Source organism: Tursiops truncatus, chromosome 9 (genome assembly GCF_011762595.2).
Source record: "Tursiops truncatus isolate mTurTru1 chromosome 9, mTurTru1.mat.Y, whole genome shotgun sequence".
In the NCBI taxonomy this organism is placed as follows: Eukaryota; Metazoa; Chordata; class Mammalia; order Artiodactyla; family Delphinidae; genus Tursiops; species Tursiops truncatus.
Window position 1 is genome coordinate 48,900,973 of NC_047042.1, and position 21,967 is coordinate 48,922,939.

Below are 21,967 nucleotides of genomic sequence, written 5' to 3' on the forward strand. Positions count from 1 at the left end.
ATCCTGTTAACCTTAGAGCCTTCTTCCGGTGTGAAAGTAGCAGCCCCGTGCTCGTGGCTCATCTGACTGCATGGGGATGGCTGGTGAATACAAAGTGTAAGAACTTGGCTTATCTATCAAGTACTTGGATGTTAGCTGGTCGGGTAAGACGAGCGTACCCCCGACCCACCACCCCTAAACAACTACAGACACAGGCTTTAGGGGTGTTACCTCGGGACAGGCTTGTCAGTTGGAGGTGGCCAGTCCACCAGAGGGTTTGGCTGGGGCATGTGGCAACGGCAGAATGTCCTTGGCTTCTGGTTCAGCTGCGGAAGGGGGCAGAGCAACAGTATTGTTTCTTGGAACAGCTGTGTGCAGTCTATAGTGCGTTACAACAGGTGGAAGCCATTACTCGAGGTCTACGGAGTCATAGAGTAATGCAAAAAAACCCCACTTTAGGGGCTTCCCTGGTGACACAGTGGTTAAGAATTCACCTGCCAATGCAGGGGACACAGGTTCGAGCCCTGGTCCGGGAAGATCCCACATGCCGTGGAGCAACTAAGCCCGTGCGCCACAACTACTGAAGCCTGTGCACCTATAGCCCGTGCTCCGCAACAAGAGAAGGCACTGTGATGAGAAGCCCGCGCACCGCAATGAAGAGTAGCCCCCGCTCGCCGCAACCAGAGAAAAGCCTGCATGCAGCAATGAAGACCCAACGCGGCCAAAAAAACCCCTACTTTACTGGTCATGAAGTTCAGGAATGGGCCAATACAAATGCCGTACACTGACATTTCCCCCTGCCCTACAGCCCCTGTGCTGCTGGGCTAATTGAAAGGATGAAGGGACTATTCAGCAACTGACACAGAAAACTCTCTCTTCCAACATGAGGACATGTCCCAGGAGCAATCGTCCCAGTGCTGACGCCCTGTTAACCCAGAGGCAACTAGTCAACACAATCCAAGCTCAACTGTCGACCACTAACGACTGCTGCCAAATGGTCGATCAGGCCAATAACTTGCTTTTGCCCTTGACACAGGATCTACCCCCAGAGGAACACATCATAAATGACCCTAGGACTGGCAGGTAAGTCCCCAGTGGTTTGGGTTTGCTGCCTTGTGGGGAAGAGGATTAGAAAGGGATTTACAGATCTCACCTGTCTTCTACCCAGCCCCACCTAAAACTACTAAGGTAATTAATCCAGGCCCCCTACTGGAGAAAGGCACCATCATATTAACCCTGTGGTCCGTTGCTACAGGCCTCTCCAGTGTTGGGCACTGGCTGTGGGGACTGAGGATGGAGAGGTGGTGGGGTACTGCAGGCCAGGATGAAAACCACATGCAGGGGCAATGTGATCTCAGCGTGCTCTTACTGCTTGTATTTTGCTTAATAGTCATGATCTCCCCTGTGTTGTGCCTGTTAAACATCTTGCCTTCCCTCCTTAGTCTAAGTGGAGGGAATCTGTGGACTGGGTGACAGTGGTGGCCTCACTGTGAAATGAGTTTGATTGGGTCCCTGTCGCGAGAGGACATTTTCATCCTCATCTGGACTTCCATGAAAAATTGACCTGATAAGCGCCTGGCTCCAAAGTTTGCCCACCTCTTGGACTCGTGATACTCTTAAGCCTCTGGTGTCTGTATTGCATGTGTGGTATTTGGTTGGAGTGTGCCTCTGTGTTCCTGACCCCAGGGATATCACGGAAAAGGGGCGGATCAAGATTGTAAGGCTCCTGCAGGGTGTGTAGGAGTGGAGTGTATCGTCAGGCCATTCAAGATGGCTGCTCTCTTGCTCTCTGTACATCCCCTGCTCGAGCAGGCTCTGCTTCTCTCAGGTGACTCTCCAATCCTCTTAATTATAGAGCTTAAGTAGTACCTGCCTATGTGTTTGCTCCCTGCCCCAGCTGCTGGTTCCCCTGGTAACTGAGCCAACCTGATATCAATTCCCCTTATAAATGGTAGCCTCCTTCTCCTCCAAGTTGCAAAGCTTGCTGTCATGTCCTGCCTGCCATCTGCTGTAAAACATGGGATATTGCTCCAGGACCTTTTGCTTAAGATACCCTCTCCAGTAAACCATGGATGTTTCCACCGCTGTCTCCAGGCCATTCCTTTGGTCTCAAGGCTCGCAGGCCTGCAGGGTGCAGCCCAACAGGCATACAGTGTAGATACTAACTGAAACCTAGCAGAATATGTAAAACCTAAAAGTGGTGCAATGAGTAGAGTGTTAGATGCAATGATAACCATTCACCCCTAGTTGAAATCGTTTTCACACAAATCCCGCTGATGAAATGTATATATTTAAAATTTCACTCCTTTATTTTTCCTTGTGTAAAATTACCTGCAGAGTAACAAAGAACTCTTATTTGTGACAAAGCCTGTTTCTGACTGTTGTGCTCTTGAGTAGGACTGGTGACCTCTTAGGGAACAAACAAGCCTTACTATGGAATAAATTTATTTTTAATAGCAACTTGACGCTTGAAGAATTTGTAGGAAAGAAAAATACTCAAGGCTGCAAGTAAGACTGATTAAATAAAAGTTGGCTTTTGATTACCTGGAAGGCATAGCTATTAATCCTTTACAAAGCACAGATTTTATTCATGTCCATTGAGGTGACTTTTGTGGATGTTTCCATTGAAAATTTTCAGCAGTTCTTCTGATGCCATGTGTTAACTGAAGTCCACACTGATTGCTCTTGATTTCTCAGAATCTTTTATGTCCTGATACGTAAAGGGGGCTCCAGAATTTCTTAATGGGAGAACTTTAGACAACAACCAGACAAGTCTTCCTGGCTGAGAGGAAGGGCAATGGAACATGCTGCTGCATTTGCCTCACAAGCTTACTGTACTTACATGGGTTGTATTTAGGGTGTCTTTGGGCATTGATCTTCTTCAAGTCAAATAGACAAGAAAAAAAGGCCACAGTCAATATTAGAGCTGTATTAATTTAAACGTCTTTGTTACTTTTATATTTTTCTAGGTCTTAGAAGACCGTCTTCAAAAGCCAAAGATGAGGTTCACACTTACACGCTGGTGCTTGACCCTCTTCTTCTTTCTGAATGTAAGTGAAACAAAGTTATTTTAAGCTATGTTAATCAAGAATGCTGAGGTAGTATGATTATGATTGGGCATTTGCAAGGGTAGACATTGTTCTCCAAAAACCAAACTATAATTTTCTTTAATGTTTTGTTAACAAATCTCCTCTTAATATTATTCAAGGAAAACTATTACTAACATTTCATACATGTTAACTTAATTTTAAGGGAATTTACATTTTGTAATGTTATACGTCAAGGTTTATGGGAATGATTGCTAATGTAGCCCTTCTGTACCTGTTTGAATGAGGATAGTTCATTTTATTATCTAAGACTGTCATGTTATTTTAATCTTCAGATAAAGTACAGTATAATTTGCTAAAAGTAATCCAGTACTTGGAAATGTAGGTACCTTCATGCTCTTTGAAATAAATTTTAAACAAGAATATTTAGAAACTACTGGAATATTTTATTTCATCTGTAAATGTCTAAGCCTTATGTCATATTCTATAGATGCAGAAATATTGGTATATTCTATTCATACTGATATTATTCATCTCAAATGAAATCCTATGTGATCAACTATGTGTAAATATTTTTAAATTTCATAAAGCATATAACTAGACATAGATAGAAGAAATCATAAAGTAACTACTAGATAATAAGAAAGTTTGAGTATTATCCAGTCACCGTTTTTTGTTTTTTGTTTCTTTTACAAAGAGTATATAACTTTTGGTATGTTTAAAAAAAAAAAGTCACTTTTCTCAAAACTCTTACCTAATACATTTTAAAATTCAAAGACAAAGAATTTCATATAGTTGCATGAGCACGACAGGTGTCTTATGGTTTGTGGGCATTTTTTTTTTTACTAGCAAACATTGCATAGGGTACTTAAATGGCTTTGTGCTCTCTTCACTGTAACATAAATTTTGCTTCTGTGTGTTTGGATTACCTATTGGATTTGGAGGATTTGTCCATAAAAAATTTCATACATCAGTTTCCTTCTAAAACACTCGTTATGTTCCACATTGATGCTTTCTAGAGAAAAGGAAATTTTTAAACGACGTTGACCTTAATTATTCTAAAATGTCACTTCTTGGATACATTACTAACCACTACCAATATATTTTTGAATTCTACTGGCCTGATTTCCAAATGGCCTTTAAAAACTATCAGTTTGTGTCACCGCATTCCATTAGCCTCATCTACTTTTACCAAAACTACCCACTCACTTTCTCTTCTTACCTGCAGTAATACAATAGGCTTAGAACAATGCTTGGCACTTAGTGCTAAAAAGATGGTAGTGATGACAATGACAACAATGATGAAGACATAATGCTTCTCAGAAGAACCTACTTTATGTTGTTGTTGTTCACTTAGCTGTATTCCCCTATTTGTGTTGAGTTTATGATAATATATGGCAGTTTTGTTTATATAATGCTCAGGTAGAAAGTACATAGGACACCAACCAGGCATCTGATCCTACCTGGAAAAAGCAGGGCTAACACTTTACAAAGCTCTATTTTATCCTTTGTTATTTTGAAAGGTATGAGTAACTGAAAGCTACAAGTAATCTGAACGTAGACATTATCATTATTAAGAATGGTGACATGGAAAGTTGTTTACATCAGCTTGTGGATTCTGGATTCATAGTCCTGTTAGAGCAGTTCTGTCTGTGGCAATCAATAGGAATGTCTCCCTTCAACCCGGTAGCATGGATCCCACATTCAGTAGGTTTAGACCATTCCTCAAAGTTCTACACAGAACAGCTCTCTACTTGTTCTGTCTCTGTACTTCTAGAAACCACCTGTAACACACAAGGAGGCTGATTGTCTTAATCAAAGTAGGAATTGCTTAAACACAAGGCCATTCAAATAGATTGCTTTACCTCTGGACCCCATGATTAGTGTGGATGAAACTTTCTAGAATGTGAGCTCCATGAGGGCAGGGACCTTGCCAGTTTTGTTCATTGCTGAATCTTCAGAACCTAGAACAGTGCCTGGCATGTGGGAGGCACTCAAAATATTAACTGAAAGAACAGTGATGTTTCGGCTGCGGACTACAGCTGTCAGTGGCAGCTTGGTGGTCGTATGTGTGGCGCCATCTACTGGAACCTTTAGGAGTGACATCACATATACGGTGGCTAAACTGCTACGTAGGACAACAATTAAGAGGTGGTTTTTGTTTGATTTTGGAAGAATCATGCAAGATGGCTTGAATGCAAAACTTTGCATTTCAGTCTTTATTCAGAAAAGCAACATGCCCTTAATGTCTCATTTCTATCTTCATGGGAGCATAAAATTATATATTTACATTCCACAAATACATAGAATAAACATAACACTTATGATAAGCTGAATATTGTTTTTCACATTGCTTGGTGGTTTAATCACTACTGCTTCTGTTTTACCCCTTTACTGCTGAAAATTATACCACCTCACTAGCTATTTTTAACTGTATGAAATAATTAGCATAAAGTTAATCAATGAACTTTATGAAATTTACATGTTAAGCAGTAGTAATTCCATGATCAGAATTATATAGATGTAATGGCTATATATTTATATCTACATATATCTGTATGTTATATGCATAACAGAATGCCTCAGTGTATATGTTATTTTCCGAAGAAAATCACTGAAACATTCAGCTACCACTGGAAAAATTGCATCGTCAATGCTCAAACATGAACCAGACCAGGAGTGGCCTGAGATTATTATGGTTCTTCTAAGGGCAGGAGTTCTGATTCCTCGTTCCCTCAGTGTTGAAACAATCTCTGCTGAACCAGGTTACAGGAAGTTCACTGGAGTTGTTTCAACATTGGAGGAACGATAAGATCGATGCTACTGTCGTCTACGTGAACTACACCTACTTTTTGAGATGGTCATATCTCCGCTATTACTGGTGTTAAAACTGCATTAAACCAAATAATGTTGTCATTGAAAATACAGGTATAGGGTTTCCAGTTGGCTATTCTTGCACATACTGCCTCCCCATGGCCTCCATGAATTTCCAACTAACAAAGGAACATTTAATTGGTTGCTTAGTCCGTTTAAAAGTAGAATTCAGAATGTTACTTCTGGAAAGAGTGTCAAGCAAAGTAGTTCCTAATGTCTAAAATATCTAATAAGTGACAGAAAAGATTTATATATAACATCATAATACATCTTCTAATTTGATTTGAAGATGGTGGGGAAATGACCCAGAAATAATATCAAATGATGATTTTCATATCAACTCAAGATTCTAAGAATAGAGCCACAAAGAATCAAGTAGATGCATAAGCTGAACCAATCATTTGTATCTTATTGTGAGGACACTGTAATCAATTAAAGATCATGGTTACATGATCTGTAGTCAAATTATTAAAACACACATTCATACAAATGTAGGCTAATAAAATCCAAAAAGAATCCTTTACATGAAATGTCTTCAAAATACTTTTCCTTACTCCCAAACCATCTCTCAATTCCTAACGGAATATCTGAGCATTTAACGATTAATAATTCTTTACCTTTCACAGTTTCTGGTGTCTGGAAATATTTATAGTGTTGGTCTTTCTTGCTGGACTGTAAGTTCCACGAGGGCAGGATCTGTGCTTGTTTTACTCAGCACCGTATCCTCAGCCTCTAGCTCGATACTTGGCTCATCAAGTTCAATGACTATTTGCTGACTGACTGATCTTAAAACCAGTGGGAAAGGGGTCATATTACAACATAATGTTGTTCAGCTACATTGGTAAAGGATTTGTACACCTTTAATAACCTTTGTCAGTTCATTAATTTCTTGTCACAAATTCTAGAGGCATTAAAATTAGAAATAATCCTAACACTTAGTGTCAAATATATTCACAATAAGTATTCATCTACAGTTATAACAGTAATGTTATAACAATAAGTATTCACCCTCTTCTGTTTGCAAGTGATTTCTACTCAGATGACTTGCTGGCACCCCCAGATCTAGTCCAAAAGAGAACTTACCTTCTCCTCCGAGTAAGGTTTTCCTTTCTTAATGTCTTCTCTTTCTCAAGATGCTACCTTTTTTTTTTTCCTAGCTGTATAGGCTAAAATATCTGGGGTATTTGACTCTTACTGTTCTCCATTCCTTATATTCAAATATATCTCGGTGCTTTTATTACTTGAGAAAGTGCTGAGTTGCTCTCTCTTGTTCCATCTTAAGGTGATCTAGTCCATGCCTTCAGCTGCCTGGCTGGCCTCCCCAGCACTAATCTGTGGACATCTGATGCCTACCACATGAATTTTATTAACATTCTCCTTTCGCAACCTTCACTGATCAAAAAACTGCAGACAGCTTTATTTCATCATGTTTTTAAAATATTTGCTAAAATATATTGAGCCTTTCATGTCCCAGACGTTTTGTATTCGTTCTCACAGGGCCCTGTATTATCTGATTTTCCTTGATTTCATATCTTACCCTCAGTATGGTTTCAGTACAGTGTTTCACACATACCATTTCCTTCCTCTGGACTTACCTGCATACCTTTCCTACCATCCACAAAGCCTTCCCTCTCCTCTCTGCCTATGTGATGGTACATATACTCAAGATCCAACTCAAATTCTACCTTGTATCTGTAGTCATTCCCAACTATTCTTCCCCCATGCTCTCTCTCTACTCTGAATTTTTATTGTTTAGTACTCTGTACAGTTTAGCCTTTAGTGATAGGCTGTCTCATAGGACAGGATGCTCTGTCTACACAATGAGATACACTGGAAAACAGTGAGGCTCTACCAGGAATATCCTGGGGTATACAGGTCAACTTAATAAAAGATGTTTATTTTAGAGACTGTGGAGAATAGAGAAAGGTACATAACACTATTTCTGCTATCAGTACATTGGGGAAACTTCAGTCTTAGAATAATTTAAACAGAATAAGGCCAATTAAAAGTGTTTCAACAGGTGTAATAGACAGCAAGGAGAATTTCTAACTTCAGAAAAAGTCAATGCAGGCTGAAGCTTGCAAGTCTTCTCCAAAGAACTCTATACAGAACATGGATATAAAAAATCAGATTCAAGCACTACTAAAAACATCAGAGCCACAAAAGAAATTGAAATCTATCTAAACACAACTTAGGACAATTTGTCAGACATTCATCTTTTCAGATACATACACACACAACTTAGATTAATGGGACCTATGATGGTAGTGAAAACTAACAGACTGGCAAACCTAATGTCAGTCTGTACTGAAAATTCAAAAGCTCTAAGAGAAATATTTAAGATTTACATTGATTTTCAGCAGTGAAAATGATACCTTGTATAGGTCATCGGCTGATGAAACCAATTTAAAGAGATTAAGGCCAATTACCTACAGCAGGCTATTTCAGAAGAACAGATTTTATTTGTTCTATGGAATAAATGGGGTAAATTTTTGGCAGTGTGTGCAATCTAAGTACAAACAAATCAGCTGAAAGGATCCAATTAAAACGTATTTATTGCACTAATATAGCTACTTTAAATGACATGATTCGTGATTCTTAGGAGTTCCAAACAAAGCAAAGTTGATTTAATATATTTTGGAAATCAGGTTATTTGCTTTGTTTACTTCTAAACTTTGCACTGATAAAATTAAAACAATCTTGTAAAGAGGTGCATGAGTTTGGGTGCTATACATTTTCAAGAGTGAACAGAATGAAGGCAAATAGGAAAATTTTAGGTAGAATTTATAGATGAAATGTAAATACACTTTCTAATTATAAAGCAAAAATATTCCACATGGAGACCATGCATAATTGTTGCTTACAGAAGGAAAAATAAACGTTTTCATATTTTTTGATTGTTTCATTATGTATTCACCCGTCTCTACTCCCCATAAGTAACTCAGTTTCCTTTCTAATACAGCGCCCAATTCCGGTTCTTCCTGCCACTTCAGAGGTCACCCACCCTCCAACAATAGAGCCGGAGCCATTTCTCTACCTTTTAGGAAAGCAGAGACTGTTGGAGGCACAGCACAGATGCTATGACCGAATGCAAAAGTTACCCCCATACCAAGGAGAAGGTAAAAAGAAAGATGTATGTGAATGTGCGTTTCAAACAGCAGGAAAGGCTTATTTTCTTCTGTGGGTAAATATGTGTTGACTAATTTTAATTTAATATGCCAATAGTTTTAACAGTGGCTTTCATACCGTGGTATGTTTGAGTATTTCATACAGCAGACATGCCTAGTTTCTTTGCTCAAGTTCACCTGACTGCTTTTTGGCGAATATCTGCATTTACGACAAAATTACTACACATAGCCCAGTATTCACCCATGGCAAGCAGGAACAATATAGGACTATGTGAGGGAAGGAAGTAGAGAATAACAGGAGGAGAGTTGGAAAATAGTGGGCAGAGAATTAGCCTGAGGCAGAGCCTATCAAAACTGTCTTGCTTGGGTTAATTAGGTAGTATCTTCCCTTACCTGTCAATTGGGTGGCAACTCATGCTAATCCTTCTCCTTTTCTACCCCCAGTTCCCAGAGGAATTAGAAAAAGATATCTCCTGGGCAGACGTTGTTTATCTATCACCTTCTCTAGAATGCTCTGTGTGACTGCCCAACTATTCTTAGCGCCAAGCATATTCTATTAGCTACAGAGGGCCCAGGGGAAAACAAAAGAGAGGATGTGATGACCAAGCATTGCTACATTCATTTAAATTCTCTCCCCTGACCCCTAAAGCACTTGAAAAGACCCAACAAGATCTTTTACACCCTACTGTATTCTAAGACAACACACTGCTTCCTAGGGGGAAAATTAGTTGAATATACTCTATTTACTACACATGGTTTGCCATCAAACAGTTAAGGTTTTAATTTGTAGTTCCTATTTTTAGCATTTTCCTTCAAACAAAAAAGTGAGTCAATTGAAAGACACATGTCATTCTTCTGTCTGCAGCGGTTTCAGTGTTTAAGAACCTGAAAAGGCATTATATGTAACTGCCCGAACAAACCCTTTCTCTGAAGCTAAGTGAAACAACAGAAACACAAAACTGATACTTTTAGAAACCGAGTGAATGCAGTCTCCTTTGCTTTGGTCTTAGTCATCTTGGGAGGATGAACTTTTGTGCTACGATCATTATTTAAAACTTTTTTTATTTTGAGAACTGCCTTCAAAGCCTGAAGCTCATTCTTTTGAATAGCTTTACGTTTTAGGGTAGATTTAATTTTTTTCAAAGAAAAAATATTCCTTTATTTGAAATTGAGAATTTACACCAGGCTTCTATGCAATGAAACACCTTAAATGCAGTTATTCTTTCACCTAATCCTCTCGGTCCATCTCCCATACATTTACTACACATTTCCACTTGGCCATTTTGCAGGTACAATATTTTCAAATCCCACCATTACCTTACTCATAAACTCATCCCTCCTGGATACTCACTTTGGTATGTGACACCGCCACTGAGCCATTTACTCAGGATTAATATTTATTTAATTTTTTTACATCTTTATTGGAGTATAATTGCTTTACAATAGTGTGTTAGTTTCTGCTTTATAACAAAGTGAATCAGTTATACATATACATATGTTCCCATCTCTCTTCCCTCTTGAGTCTCCCTCCCTCCCACCCTCCCTATCCCACCCCTCTAGGTGGTCACAGAACACCAAGCTGATCTCCCTGTGCTATGCAGCTGCTTCCCACTAGCTATCTATTTTACGTTTGGTAGTACATATAAGTCCATGCCACTCTCTCGCTTTGTCACAGCTTACCCTTCCCCCTCCCCATATCCGCAAGTCCATTCTCTAGTAGGTCTGTGTCTTTATTCCTGTCTTAGCCCTAGGTTCTTCATGACATATTTTTTTTCTTAAATTCCATATATATGTGTTAGCATACGGTATTTGTCTTTCTCTTTCTGACTTACTTCACTCTGTATGACAGACTCTAGGTCTATCCACCTCATTACAAATAGCTCAATTTCATTTTTTTTAATGGCTGAGTAATATTCCATTGTATATATGTGCCACATCTTCTTTATCCATTCATCTGATGATGGGCATTTAGGTTGTTTCCATCTCAGGGCTATTGTAAATAGTGCTGCAATGAACATCTTGGTACATGACTCTTTTTGAATTATGGTTTTCTCAGGGTATATGCCCAGTAGTGGGATCTTTTTTCTTTTGCCCTACCCAGGTACGTGGGGGGTTTCTTGCCTTTTGGGAGGTGTGAGGTCTTCTGCCAGTGTTCAGTAGGTGTTCTGTAGGAGTTGTTCCACGTGTAGATGTATTTCTGGTGTATCTGCTAGTGTTGGAGGGTCTCCTGCAGATCTGGGGGGAGGCTGTGGCTCACCACGGGGACAGGGGCAGTGGAAGTTCTGGGAAGTACTCCTTGGCTTGAGCCCTCCTGGAGTCGGCCATTATCCCCACCCTCAGGATTAATATTTATGAGTCATCCTTGTATTTTCCTGTTTTACATACACACCTCGTTAATTACATTTCATTAATATTCCTAAATACACTAATAGTGCCTTATTTTAGACATTTAATATCTCTTACCTGGACTGTTACAATAGTCACCTAGTTTGTCTCTCTTTTTAATCTTATCCTTAAAAGCCTTCTTATTCTCACTAAAATCTAGATTTGTTCATGTCATTCCCAATGGTTCCACCTTGCCTACAGGAAAAAAAAACCCAGACTCCTTAGGATGGCATTTAAGACACCTCATGATCTGACCCCAGCCTCACACTAGTATCAATAAGAAGGTGTATGAAAAAATAGATACTTTTACAATTGTACTAAAAGTTTCCCCCTTCAAGAGTAGATTTAATTTTTGAAAGCAGTGAGAAACCACTTGGAGCCAATGTTGAAGAATACATAAAGTGATCAAACTAAGCATTATTTTAGTCAGTAATGGTGTGATTCTAAACTAATAAGACTGTTTTTATATGTAGCCCATTAACTGGCTGCAAATGCATCTCCTAAACAAGTGCATCACCCTTGGATTAACAATAGAACTACCTAAGGCAACCCCTTTGAAGGTTAATGGTTAGTAGGCTACAAATGTTCCAAAGCCTTTTATCCAGGGGTAATATTGCATATACTTTCACAGGACTTTTTTATAGCATTTCTGGAGATATTTTAAAGGAAAGATTTTGGAGGAAATATTCCATACAGATGACAAATATGCCTTTTGAGGAACAAATGGAGAATGTCCTACAAAAGAAAAAAAAGGAAATTCCTTAGTACTTGGAAAAGTTAATACCTTTATTTTGTTGCTGCTGCTGCTACTGTTGTTTTAATATTTCCATGTCCAAGTGGAGGGTCCCAGAATAACTGCCTATGCACTGTTAAATCCTGCTGAGGATTCTACAGTTTTTGACAAGTGTAATATTTCTTTCTAAATGGCCAGGTTTGTATTGCAACCGTACCTGGGATGGATGGTCCTGCTGGGATGACACACCGGCTGGAGTGCTCGCCGAACAGCACTGCCCAGATTATTTTCCAGACTTTGATGTAGCAGGTAGAGTATTTATTTTTATTGTATATTTTGCTATGAATCTTTTAGTGTTTTTCTAGTTCTGAAAAGAAAATCAGATACAAAATATACTACCAAGTCATATTCTATGCAGTTTAGCACATTCTGAAGAATTTCCATAAATGAAATATTACCCAGTTGTCTAAGATTGCAAGCTGCCCTTATTTTTTAAGTCACATTGCTGATCAGTTATGCCCCTTAGTCATAAATTATATTAAATGTTAGATAAAAATGAAAATTTTATATATTAAATATTTAATATTAAATTTTAATAAAATAATATTTCTAAAACTGACCAGTTTTATTTAAATGTGTAGTTTTTAAAATTTTTCAGTTGTCTCACATTTGATGACTTATGCAAATGCTTGATGTAGAGTTTGTGCGTACTGGGCTGGTAGAACAAGCATAATGGAAATTTGATGTAACCTTGAAAATTGTATAAAACTGTCATGTGTAGGGAAGATAAATTAGAAAGTGGTAACTCTAGACATTTACCAGATTTCTGCTCCAACAGTAGATTATTAAAATATGCTCAGTAAATAAGACCAGTTAAATTAAAATGGATTGTAGTAACCCAGCTGTGTGCCCAGCCCAACATGAACAGCCAACAGATGTGTGTTAAGTGAATTTGGTGTTACTTTTATAACTAAAGTTAATTAGTAACATGGGAATATTTTCATTGACTATCATTTTTTAACTTTCCAAAACATTTTCATATATAGTATCTCATTTTATACTCACATAATATTTGACATAAAACCACAAGTGAACCCAAGTCTCCTGAGCTCTTACCTATCCCTTTCTTTCTAAGTAAGGGCAACAGTCTTGGAAAAGCATTTGAGAAATAATATTTCTAAATCACCGTACAAACTTATGCAGGTTGAAGTACTTTCAGAACTTTCAAGGGGGAACATCGTTTTCCTTCAGGCCTCAGTCTAGCCTCACTGTTCTGGTTAGAAGTTTGGCGGCGATGCTTAGGCAGGAGTACCAGGTGCCAAGTGAAGTGAGAAGCTAGGGGCCGAAGTTATGCGTCTTAGTATTGTCATCTATCCAAATAGAATGGAAGTCTGGAATCCAAGATGCTCAGTGGTGAGTGGTCAGGAGCCAAGGCAAAGGGATGTGTGAAAAGTAGGTATGAGGTTGTTCAACAGCCTCAACCCAGAGATTAGGCACTTGGGGCTGGGAAATGGGATTGGATAGCTGCTAGTAGTAAGTGATTCTCAACTTGGCTGGGAAGCTGGGGAGCTTTAAAAAATAATCCTCATCCCTGGTGCCATCCCAGATATTCTGATTTAGTTAGTTTGGAGTGCAACCTGGACATCAAGATGTTTAAATGTTCTTGTGACTAAATTGTGCAGCCAAGATGAAACTGTGTTAAACAATAAAGTCCAGATAAGCAAGTGGCTGGTACCAGCAAAGCCCAGCCAGTGCACTCAATAGCTCTTCCAGTAAGAGGCAGAGCACATTATCCGATGAGACTGATACAGGCCATAGAGGAAAGAGGGTCCCCGAGGAATAAAAGGTAGTAGCTGCCCAGCTCCAGGAACTGTAGGTATCAGGGCCAGAAAAGTTCCGTTCTAGGAGACTGGATAGAAAATCTGTCCCATTGAAATAAACCTGGGATTAAGATACTTAAAAAGGAATACAATCTTCATTACAAAGGAGACCCTGATGCTGGAACTAAGTGGGTCCAGCTACAGACACACTGCATAAGTCCCTGTTAAGGGGTGAGATTTGTTCCTGAGAGTACAGCAAGCCTGAGCCTGTAGGAAGCGTTCAGGTGGCTCTAGATGTTGAAACTAGAGCCACTAGTTGACTGGTGTGGGGACTGAGCTCCCAGAACACAGGTCATTCCACTTCAAGCTCCGTATCTCTTCTAATAAGATGTGGAATAACAGAGCACAGTAACCCCGCCGCACCTCATGGTGCTCATCTTCTTCCTCCTTCCTTCAGTGACCTCTAGGGAATAGGGCCGGGGAGAGAGTTAGAACACCCAATTACAGGAAGGGGACGCCAGGGTCCTGACAAGAGAGGATCTTCTTTGAATTATCTGGTCTGGACTAGAGGTAGCATTTTGAAGAGAAGACTCAGTGTTTGTTTTTTGCTTAAGAGGTTATGGAAAAATCAACCTTCTCTTTCAGATTTTTCCAAGACTTGTTGGGTCAGACCTTCTACCACATTTCAGGGTTAACCAGCCCATCTGGTTACCCACACTTATTGTCTGTGAATGACGAGAGGTTATTTCCCGCAGACTGAAAGTGAGGACATAAGTTAAAATGGAAAACAGCAGTCATACAATAAAATTTACGCAAGAAAGTTTCTGGAATCCAGATTAGAGCAATGAGTCTATCCCTGAGACAATGTTTGGGAGATGCTTTTTGTGCTTCCTTCAAGAATGAGATACAAAGTGCGACCCCAGTGAGAAGAGATAATGGAAATGGGATTGCAGTGGGGCACTTTTAAAACCAGCTCAGGCCAGCCACTTCTAGGAATCCTCATTTTGTTGGAAGAGTTGGGATGTGAAGAGAGAAAGGGCTTAGTGCTATGCCCTGCTCAGCACTACCTTCCTGTAAACTCTAACTAAATACTGTTTGATAGTAGTCCCCCAGGTCTTTATCGACTGTTCCCAATAAATGATGCTTCATTAATCTTGATCTGACAGCCACATTAGAGGTAACATGAGTGGCACAAAGAGCTGTCTTGCAGTCAAGGCTGCAAGGCCCGTTCCAAAGCAGCAATGGGCCCTTGCCAAAGTGGCTGTAATTATTAACTAAAAGGCAAGTTTGGGGTCACAAAACAGAGATTTCCAGGCATAGATCCATCTTTTCAGCCTGATTTTTAGATTCCTCTCAGCTGGGGGACAAATCCACTTTAAAAGAAAGGCAAACCTTAAAAATACCTATATTCAACAAATTTAAATTCTTTAGTATTTTACCATTGACCCAAGTTGTCCCTTGATGATACATACAACAGTTGAATGAAATGACAGATTTCATTTTAAACAAAGGACTTGGTAAAAGACAGGTAGGTAATGAAAGAGTGTATAACAGTATTGAAATTCCAAAGAGGCTGAGGGTCTGAAGGAATATGCTAGAGTATAAAAAGCAAATCCTTATTAGGAGGGATTTAAGGGCAGGAGTCAAGCACTCAATCAGCAGTAATGGGACAGAGCCAAGGTGGCCAACATATGGCTGAGGACAGTGATTCTCAACTCTGATACCCTTTGGAATCAATGAGCTTCTTAAAGATACTGGTGTCTAGCACCTCTTCAGATTAATGGAACACAAATCTCTGGGGACTGGGTTTTGAGCATCTGGAAGAAGCTCCTCCGTGTGAATCTAGACCGAAGGAAGCATGCTGCATCTTCACCGGGCAGTTCAAACTTAGACTATTTTAGAGGGAAGTGCCAATCTCAGAGCACATGCAGAGAGGCTTCAGGCTGTGAGGGGACAGCATGTGTGGTGAGAGTGAATAGGGGTGTTTGGTTTAGAGAAGGAAGTCAGAGTAGACGTAGCCTTCCGTCAAATATTGAAAGATTTGCCAGGTGGAGGATGACAGATTCTTGATAGCTGCAACAGTTAGAACCAGGAAATGCCTAGATCCAGACCTGAGTTAAATCCAAACAAAACAATATTTCCTACAGTGCCGTCCGTGATTGGAAAGGACTTCCTCAGGAGGAACACCCTCTTCCTTAGAACACGTTACCCTATATAGCTGCATAACTTTGTAAAAACCAAATTATAGTCATTTCAATAAAACAAAACTACTTTCTAACAATATGTTAAAGATAAAATGCTGCATTACAAACCACTTTTTTTTAATTGCAAGTAAGCTTAGAATGGTTGTTGACAAAGCATTAACTAAATCATTGACCAGTTTTCAACATCAATTTTTCCCTGCTGATTAGTGCTAACCCTTTTGGAAACATTGTTGGTGTCCAGTGGTGATTCTTTAAATAGTTTTTGTCCAATGGCAGTCACAGTAAATTCGCAATTTAAAAGTTTTCTACTTAACATTGAAACAGATTTACATTAAGCAATGATGATTCTAATAGGCGCTTTAAAACACCTTTTGTTTGAAAAATGTGTTTTTTCATCCATTTTAAATCATTGTTGGAGTAGATATATTACAAACAAGTCTACAATTTTCAGTTTAAATCTTGTGCTGAGTTTGGTAGTATCTGTTTCATTCATACAATGAAAAATTATGAATTTCACCCTAAAAACTGGCAAAGTTAAAATAATTTTCATACTAGCTCTTAGCATGTTGATTTGACTAACCGCAACTTCTGATAGAAAATTATTTTAAATGTTATCAGATCTAAGTAATATTTCAGCAAAATAAATTTTTTAACATTGTTTCTTAGCCTTTAAAACAATGACAAATATTAGTATATGATTCTGATTTCCATATCCTCGTGCTAAAAGAAAAACACCAGAAACCATATATAAAAGGGTTTTCCATAGGTGTGATAGCTCTTTGCCTTTGCCAATGAAGAACAATCCTTCAAAAACATTATCCCTATGAAACTATCAAAAATAAAAACTGTGTGAGGATTGCAAACACACTGGTAAAATCTCTTTTCATATTTTACCAGTTCAGGATTGTTATATGATCTCTAAGCAATAAACGCATTGGAGAGGTACTTTGGAGAACTAGAAAAAGTCTGAATAACTCAGAATAAGTTTGGCAAAGCAAAATGGAGATAACAGTGCTTCACATGACTTTGCTGAAGCTAAATTGAAGCAATGCATATTAAAGCATCCTGTCTAATGCAGGATTCGAGGTAGTCTCTATTGACGTTCAAGTTCTATAAAGTGATTAACACTTTGGAATGGCTTTTAAGCTTTAATTTATTGTTTTTCCTTCTTGTTATTTTGAGATAGTAAGTTTTGTTTCATTAACAGAAAAAGTTACAAAGTACTGTGAGGAAGACGGGCTTTGGTACACGCACCCTGGCAGCAACATATCCTGGTCCAACTATACTATGTGTAACGCTTTCACTCCTGAGAAGATGCAGGTAGGTTCTATTTCAAATTTCAGTATTGGGTGAGAATGCCATCTTCTGTGCATGGAAATTTATGCCTAATTGTAAAACACCTGCTACCAAGACGCCAACTATTTTGTAGAAGGAAATCAGATAATGACCTGTCAATTCTAGGGACTCTGTGAAGTGGCACTAGAGAAAATGATGTTTTACTTCTTGGTTGGCATTCTGTCAGTGAGAGTTCTGTGAGCATGTGGAATCAGGCCATTTGTGGCAAGGGGAACGTGTCCATGGAGCAAATGATGGGATTCCCTGCAGTGCCAGACATTAGGCAGCATTTCCAGGAACTGCCTTAACATCTCTTCTCCTGAAAGAGTTCCAAAAGTACAGATTTCTCCACAAGTCACCAGCTAACGGTTGTCCACATCCCTGTCCTGAGATGTCTATGACAGTTTTACTATCAAGCCTTGAAAGAACTCTAAGAATGGGGCTTCTCATCAGCCCACTGATAAGCGTGTGGCTGTTTAGATTATTTTCAGTGGAAGTCCATTCTAACTTGCTACTTCTTGTGTCTTACTGGCTGTTAAATATTTTTACTATCTTAGCTTAGAAACATTTAAGCCAGTGGGGCAGGGCGGGGGAGTGGGGGGCAGATAGCTACTGCCTTCTTCAGATGCTTCAGAAATCTGAAAAGATCATTAAGTCTACCACCAGCCTCCTCTCCCTACAGAGCTGGGAGAAACCGTTGGTCAGCGTTTAGCACACAGGGCATCTCTGCACAGCCCTGGTGGCTGCAAGAGAAACGTATTGTTTCCTTCAAAGATAGGCCTGTATGCTCAGTTATTGCGAAGTTGGAAGCTATACGCACATCAGTGCTTTTGTTTCCTATAGAGAAGCTTTATGAGTATAGAAAATTTTCCTTCCATTAAAAACAAAATAAACAACAATTTAAAACAAAGAAGATGAATAGATAGCTTAGAGACCAGTTGACTAGAGGGACATCTCTTCACAGGCACAGGCTGAGGGCACCAAAGCCGGTTACCGCTTCCACAAATTGCTAAGTCACCCCTGAGAGTCAAGACACATGCCTACATCCTAGAGCTATTTATTTAACAAGGTCTGATTGAAATGATGTGTCAGTGAGTAAGGAATTTCCTGAATGAATGCTGATTACTTTACAGCAAAAAAATTTAACTCTTTTAACTGAATTGTTAGAAAGAGTGCACATCAAAATAAACAATTCTCAGTGCTGCCACATTTGACCTCTTCACACACTCTGGCCACATCTGAGAAGGAAATAAAGTATTTTAAGAATAAATACTCCCCTCTAGGCACCTAACATAATGATTGAAATTCTATGCACAAATCTTCCATCTATATACAGGCAAAAAAAAAAAAAAAAAATCAACCTAGAATTTATTTAAATAAAAAAACAAACACTTCTCAGTCTTAAGAATGATACAAAAATGGCAAATAAATTATGAGCTGTTGATTTAACCTTACACATTTAGACAATTCTATTTCAGAAGCATAAATATTTTTTAAAGTATTCTAGAGGCAACTGAAAGAAAATGAATTAAATTATATAAAATTTCCTTACAAATAAAATATGCAGAGATAAAAATAAAATCCTGGCATGCCTATATATCCAAATTACAAACAGTACTTTAAATGGCAAGGGGACTCAATATGGTAAACTATTTAAAAGGGAAAACTGTTAGAAAATGCTACACCTGTTTTTGTCTAGTGGTAAAGTTAGAAAAAGCCAGAAAATGAATTCCTGGGGAAAAAAGACAGGAGCTGAGTGTTTTCTTGCAAAGATTCCTAAATACCTCCTAAGAAGGAACCTACAAGCTATACTGAAGTTTTTATCAGTTCTAGGTATAAACCAACTATTCCAGATTTACTGTCATTACCTGCAAAGATAAAAAGCACTGTTAACAGAGCAGTATCAACAATGAAACTGATGAACAATATGTAAATGCCTAGTGAAATGATGCAACCACAATTCAGGATAAGTTGACACGTTCATTTTGAAACTCTAAGGCCTACAAGGCAATACCTGTTTCTGTCTAGCAATAATGCACATAACCAAACAAAGGGCTCTGTTTTGTGAGCCTTTTAAGCAGAATTAGTGTTTCAATCTCAGACCCTTCACAAGGAAATTGATAAGAATCAAAATGTTCAAGGGTAATGATTTGTACATAAATGGTGCGTTTCTCCCAGGAATTCAAAGAACTCCATAGAAATTTTCCAGCTTATCTACACTGCGTTCACATTCATACCAGGACCCAATAAGTTACTGAAAATACCTTAAGTTCCTCCCACAACCCAATAACCTGTTGTGGGAGGGAACTTAACACCAGAAGCCCAGAGATTATGTTGTCCTCCTTTCAAACCATTGCCCTCTCTGAGTCTCTGGTTTTTTTCACCCGCAAAATGGATATTACAGTCTCTTTTTCTCCCAGACAAAATAGAATACAGGGTGCCCAGCTCTGAAAACAAGTTAGGTGCTTAGAGAGTTCTACCTATCAGTAAATAAAGAAGGAAATGATCCACTATTGTCAGAGAAGTGTCATAGGTCCACCTGCCCCTAAATGTCTCTCCCATTAGCATCATAAACATAAAAGGCAACGTTGGAAAATATAACAATGTGGAATAACATAAGTAAAGAACTTAGATTTAAATGCTGAGCTATGTCTACTGCTGGTCAAAGATTATACCTAAGAGGTGCTATTTCTTTTCAATTTGGAACACACATTTTAGTTTGTTGAAAATTAGAGTTAGGGATTCATTGTATTTTTTTCCATATCACTGTTCAACTGACCCAGCAACATTTATTGAAAAGACCATCCTTTCCCTACTGCCCTGTAGCATCACCTTATCATATATCAAGTGACCATACATGTCACTACATGCTTCTGGACTGCGTTGCACAGGTCTATTTGTCTCTCCTTGCACCAGTATCACACTGCTGGATTCCAGTGGCTTTATAACAAATCATGATGCTCCATAGAGTAGGTCTTACCACTGTGTTCTTCTTCAAGATTGTCTTGGCTATATTTTTTCTTTGTATTTTCAGTGCAAATTTTAGAAGCAGTCTGTCAAATTTTACATGCAAAGAAACCTTGTGATCAGTTTGAAAATTTTGAGATCTTTATCTTCCAAACATTGAATAGAATATATCCCTCTATTCATCTCTGTCTTTAATATCGCTCAATAATGTTTTATAGATTTCTGTGTAGAGCTCACATGCATCCTTCTGCAGATTTTTTTTTAAGTTATTTATTTATTTTTGGCTGCGTTGGGTCTTCGTTGGTGCGTGCGGGCTTTCTGTAGTTGTGGCGAGCGGGGGCTACTCTTCCTTGTGGTGCACAGGCTTCTCATGGTGGCTTCTCTTGTTGTGGAGCATGGGTTCTAGGCATGCGGGCTTCAGTAGTTGTGGCTTGCGGGCTCTAGAGCGCAGGCTCAGTAGTTGTGGTGCACAGGCTTAGTTGCTCCACAGCATGTGGGATCTTCCCGGACCAGGGCTCAAACCCATGTCCCCTGCATTGGCAGGCGGATTCTTAACCACTGCGCCACCAGGGAAGTCCCCCTTCTGCAGATTTATTCTCAAGCATTTGATTTTTTTAATGCAATTGTAAATGCCACATTTGAAATTTTATTATTTGTTGTTTATGTATTAAAACTGTTCTCATTTTTATATCCAACAATTTTTATAAAACTCACTTATTAATTTTAGTAATTTATAAATTTTATATTTTATATGTATTGTATTATATCAGCTGCAAATAATAACAGATGGATTTCTAGGTAGCCATTAAATTAATCTACTTTCTGTCTCTAAGAGATTTGCCTTTTCTGGACATTTCATATTAATAGGATTATACAATATGTGGGTTTTTGTGACTGGCTTCTTTCAGTTAGCTTGATGTTTTCAATGTTCGTCCATGTTATAGCATGTGTAAGTACTTCATTCCTTTCTATGGCTGAATAGTATTCCATTCTGTGGACAAACCACATATACCAGTTGATGGACATTTATGTTATTTCCACTTTTTTTTTTTTTTTTTTTGCGGTACGCGGGCCTCTCACTGTTGTGGCCTCTCCCGTTGCGGAGCACAGGCTCTGGACGCGCAGGCTCAGCGGCCCTGGCTCACGGGCCCAGCCGCTCCGCGGCATGTGGGATCTTCCCGGACCGGGGCACGAACCCATGTCCCCTGCATCGGCAGGCAGACTCTCAACCACTGCGCCACCAGGGAAGCCCCTAAACATTTTGTGTACAAGTTTTTGTGTGCACATATGTTTTCATTTATCTTGGGTCGTCTTTTTCTTGATCAGTCTTGTTAAGGGGTATTGAAATTATTTTTTTTAAGAACTAGGTTTTGTCTTTGATCCACTCAATATATATTCAAGTTCTCTTTATCATTTCTATTTCCTTTCTTTTACATTCTTAAAGTTTAATTTTCTTTAGATGGAAATTTAGGTCATTGATTTTCAATCTTCTTTT

General features: G+C 38.9%; 1 protein-coding gene across 1 annotated transcript in view; it reads left to right on the forward strand.

Moving 5' to 3' along the window:
• The first annotated feature begins 2,877 nt into the window (after positions 1-2,877).
• The window catches only part of CALCR (calcitonin receptor), a 65,679-nt gene continuing 46,589 nt past the window's right edge, over positions 2,878-21,967 (forward strand). The window contains exons 1-4 of the mRNA XM_073809707.1: positions 2,878-3,029; positions 8,863-9,019; positions 12,345-12,455; positions 17,378-17,490. Of these exons, the coding sequence (XP_073665808.1) occupies positions 2,979-3,029; positions 8,863-9,019; positions 12,345-12,455; positions 17,378-17,490 (432 nt within the window). The 5' untranslated portion in view covers positions 2,878-2,978. The remainder of the gene's footprint in view (positions 3,030-8,862; positions 9,020-12,344; positions 12,456-17,377; positions 17,491-21,967) is intronic.